A 4,464-nucleotide genomic window follows, 5' to 3' on the forward strand; every position below is an offset into this window, starting at 1 on the left:
GAGATTCATGTTGCTCTGATTATTAAACCTGATAATTTCTGGCAGAAGCAGAAAACGAACTTCGGCAGTTCCAAGTTCATCTTTGAGGTGAGAGTCACGTGGTAAATCACTGTGTCTGACAAGAAATTTTCTTCAAGTTAAAAAAAATGCTCAAGCCCTGTGGCTGAGAGAAAAAAAGACTTCTGAGGGCTGTTTGCAGGAGTGGGCTGATGCCCTGGCATCAAGTTGCCCTCTGAGCACGCTGGTGGAACAGGGTGCACGTTTCACGTCAGAGGTTCACACCCATAGTTCACTTTGGTGAGGCGTTTGGGGGCTTTTTTATTTATTTACTTTTGGTGGTGTGGCATTCAGTCTTTCCTTTATTCCTCTTAGAAAAATCACCCCCAAATCAGTCGAGACACAAAAGGCAAAGTTCTCGAGGTGCTAACGTACCAGTTTGTTAGTTGACCTCTACCCAACTTCAGGTTTTTGTATGAAATCTTTTATACTAGATGTCTGTATATATATAGTCACTGCTTTAATTTAATCAAGATTTATGGTTCAGGGGTCACATAAACAACTCAGAGATTCCTCAATCACACACATTGAAATCACTTATTGAAATCACCGCTCCTGGCAGAAGTGGCCGCAGTCACAGTGCAGTGCGGTTGGCAGTGCTGCCTGAGGGGAATGAGAGGGATCAGAGCAGTGCAAAGGAGAAGGAGGATGTCTGAGTACAGAAGAATGTGGAGCAGTGACTAATAACAGAGGAGCTTCTGTTTAGAATATACATGGCACTAAGGGGCAGCCCCATAGTAGCCCAAGAAAAGAGAGTTTCTGCAAGTATATCCAACACTGAATTTAAATCCCCCAGTGTTTTAGTAAAGGAAAGCAATGCTTTTCTAAAGCCTCAAAACCTGAAAGTAAAGAGTTCAAATATGTATTTTTAGAACACTTTTTTTGTTTTTAAAATTAAGTGATACTTTATGAAGGCTTGTCATACTTTTTTGTTGTGCAGAGTTGGTGTGATGATAGTGAAGAGCAACCTGGCCAAGCTATTCTTCATAGTTACAGCTCTGAGTCCATATTCTGTTAAAAGCTGTGGGCTCGTTTGCTGTGTGTGCTGGCACGCATTAAGGGTATTTTCACTCTGTGTGTGTGCCTTTGAGCCTTTTTTGGCTGGACTGTTCACGTGCGTGTCTGTAATGGTTCACAGAGTTTTGGAGTGGAGGAAGAGGGTCAGTGCTGTCACTGTCTGTTGGACCACCTGCGGACACTCAGAACTGCAGAGTCCCTCAATTCGATGATATTAAGATTTCTTAAGTTGTGGTCCACTGTACAGTAGGCCCTCTGCAATATACACACCGCTACCCACGAACATCTGTTCTAAAGGATTCTTGTAGATGCTGTGGCTTATCGGTCAGCTCAGGCTCTGAGGCAGCTCGTGCTCTCTCGTAAGAAGAACGACGGTTCTCATATTGACATATTGAAGTGATTTATGTGGGGCAGCAGACAAGTACCCTTTCTGCACTGAACTATCATGGTGATTTCCCACAGCCGTGATCAAACACGATGTCCTTGGCAGGAGCAGATGGCAGTGGAAGGCAATAGAAGTCTCCACTGAATTACCCCATCTACAAACTCTGCAGTAACCAGCGTCAGCTTTAAGGCTGGATTCTGCTTTTGAGCTTAATGGAAGCATTATGCCTGTGCCAGGGCAGTGCATGACCCTTAGTGGAGGCTGATGATAGAGATTTTGTGTTGTGGGACTCTGGCAGAATGATTCTGTGTCCCAGTCCAGAGAGAGAAGCATGCCTGCAGATTGTCACACAAGGAAAAGAGAAGAAAAGGGGTTGGTTGATGTATGTGGACTCCAAAGCTTTCTGTTGCTTTGAGGAATGCACCAGGCAGCTTAGTTAACGTTAATTCAGAGGTACCTTTAAGATTATTTTATTTCTCCTGCCAAAAGCGTTTAAATAGTGGACTGTGCTTTTTAGGGTGATGCCTGAGAGACAGTTATTTTATCTTGCCACCTACCTGCCTAAGATTGTTTTCATGAGAGTTTCAAGAACTCCTTAAAGAAACAAATCTGAATAAAGAAACGTGCTGCAGAATTCATTAAATGAAAATCCTTTCTGCTATATCATCACGTCAGATTCTGTTCCTGATAAAAGCAGTGCTTGCATTAGCTCAACACACTGCAAAGGGGGTGCCCAGGTATTAGCCATGAACAGAATTATTTTCTTGACGGGCAGTTAAACTCTAAAATGAATTATCTTCAAGAGGTCAGTGTCCAGATCAAGAGGTTTAGAAATTTGAAATCCTTCTACATACTTACCTTCCCACTGTTTGTTGCCGTTTCCCCTCTATTCTCCCCCTTCTCCAAAGCAAGGAACATTGCAAGAAAGTTTTAAAATAATCTTTCTGCTGAACATAAATTCAATACAATCCCAATTTTAATACATTACCAAATGCCTGATATTTTTAGATAAATACAAACTGGAAGAAAAGCCTATTATTAACTTTAAACCAGTGGGCAGCCTGCAGTTTTGGAGATAATTCAGGATAATGGACAGGACTTGAGATATTTTTCTTTGTAGATGACTTTTACGAGATTGCTGCGTTTATTGCGTGCTTCCACTTCTGAGGAGCACAAACTCTGGCATTCTTTAGAGGCCTGATCTTTAGGGGATAGATGTGCAGTCACTGATGAACACCACAAGCCTTTAAGAGCTGCCAACTCGGGTGTTAACATGACAGCACTGAAAATCTTAGTAACAAATGAAACCCTATGGTTATATTTCAGGAAAAAAAAATGTCTGAAATAAATGGGAACAGCAATCTGTTGTTGCATCCTTAAACCCTGATCTGCTTTCCAGGCACCCAGCGCATTTCTCTGTCATTGATTACTAAGTCTGAAGGAATTAAAACCATCTCTCATTGATCATGTATGATTCATGAGCAGTACTTTCTATTAGCAATAAATTCTAATTGTTAGTACTCCGACGACATTTCACTTTTACATTGAGTTTCTCTTAATTACATGAGATCTGCCTGTGGCAAGAGCCAGCTGGAATAATCTGGAAATAAAAACCACCGTGCTCTGTGTTTTGGCAGGTCACAATACCTGCTTTAGTCCATACGCTTAAAACTTCTGCTGCTGTGTAGCCACTAGCGAGAGTGTAACACAAGGGGCAGAGTCCTGGTAACACCATATACCTGTTTGGTGAACGGGCATGTCTGGATATCAACAGCTGCCGTCAGAAGTCTTCAGTGTTCAACTGGGCTGAAGTTATCTACGGCAGAAGCATTCTCATAACATGTTTTTGATAGTCAGGCCAGCTGAAAAAGGTTGACAGGATTCCAGTAAATACCGTGTGTTTCAATAAATAAATAAATCAGTGCCATTAATAGAAAAGGTTTCAATCTATCTGATTAATTCAGCAGAATTAAACATAGTCCTCAGCTTCTTTTACAATGTTCCTTCAACTATGTATTGACGGGGAAAATAATCCCTTCATGCTGTTCATGGGTTGCACTGTTATTTCTGAGTAGGCAGTTGCTGATTCAAATGCTGTTGTTTTCCCTTCCTCAGACGAGTATGGTATCTGTTGAAGGCCTGGCAAAACTCGTAGATCCTTCTCAACTGACGGACGAGTTTGAAGGATCCTTGGATTACAACCACGATGAATGGATAGAGCTGCGTGTCTCCTTGGAAGAGTTTTTCAACAGTGCCATCCATTTATTATCAAGGCTGGAGGATCTCCAGGAGATGTTGGCTAGGAAGGAGTTTCCAGTTGATGTTGAGGGCTCAAGAAGGCTGATTGATGAGCACACACAGCTTAAGAAAAAAGTGATTAAAGCTCCTGTGGAAGAACTGGATCGTGAGGGTCAGAGGTTATTACAATGCATAAGATGCAGTGATGGTTTCTCTGGTAGGAACTGCATTCCTGGAAGTGCAGATTTTCAAAGTCTTGTGCCAAAGATCACCAGCCTTTTAGACAAGCTGCATTCTACCCGGCAACACTTGCATCAGATGTGGCATGTCCGCAAGCTGAAGCTGGACCAGTGCTTTCAACTCCGGCTCTTTGAGCAAGATGCTGAGAAGGTAGGGAATAATCTGTTCCTTTCATACTTTAACTAGAACTTTATTGCAAGGTCACTGTGTCCATTTTTTCTATAATTAGCAACTTGAGGTACTCCTCACAGGTGTAAATCTCATGTTGCCAGCAGATGTACTTTATGTGACTTGTAAACCAGATTCACTGGGTGAATCGCTGGATGTAGCAGGCATAGCGATAACCAAGAATAACTTGTCTGTGTCACTTCTGATGAAAGTTAATCCACTTTTTTGTGTCACAGTGGGTACATTTGGTAGACATTAGCATGAGAATCTGGGTTTTTTTTTTCACTGGGTGAATCGCTGGATGTAGCAGGCATAGCGATAACCAAGAATAACTTGTCTGTGTCACTTCTGATGAAAGT

The 4,464-nt window shown here is 42.0% G+C and overlaps 1 protein-coding gene across 1 annotated transcript in view; it reads left to right on the forward strand.

Annotated features, from left to right (window-relative positions):
• Positions 1 to 4,087, forward strand: part of LOC104494409 (kalirin-like) — a gene marked incomplete at both ends in the record, with an annotated part of 4,285 nt that extends 198 nt beyond the window's left edge. The window contains 2 exons of the mRNA XM_010137229.1: positions 2 to 87; positions 3,575 to 4,087. Of these exons, the coding sequence (XP_010135531.1) occupies positions 2 to 87; positions 3,575 to 4,087 (599 nt within the window). The remainder of the gene's footprint in view (position 1; positions 88 to 3,574) is intronic.
• Positions 4,088 to 4,464: the final 377 nt, after the last annotated feature.

This window comes from Buceros rhinoceros, unplaced genomic scaffold, assembly GCF_000710305.1.
Source record: "Buceros rhinoceros silvestris isolate BGI_N320 unplaced genomic scaffold, ASM71030v1 scaffold20245, whole genome shotgun sequence".
Lineage (NCBI taxonomy): Eukaryota > Metazoa > Chordata > Aves > Bucerotiformes > Bucerotidae > Buceros > Buceros rhinoceros.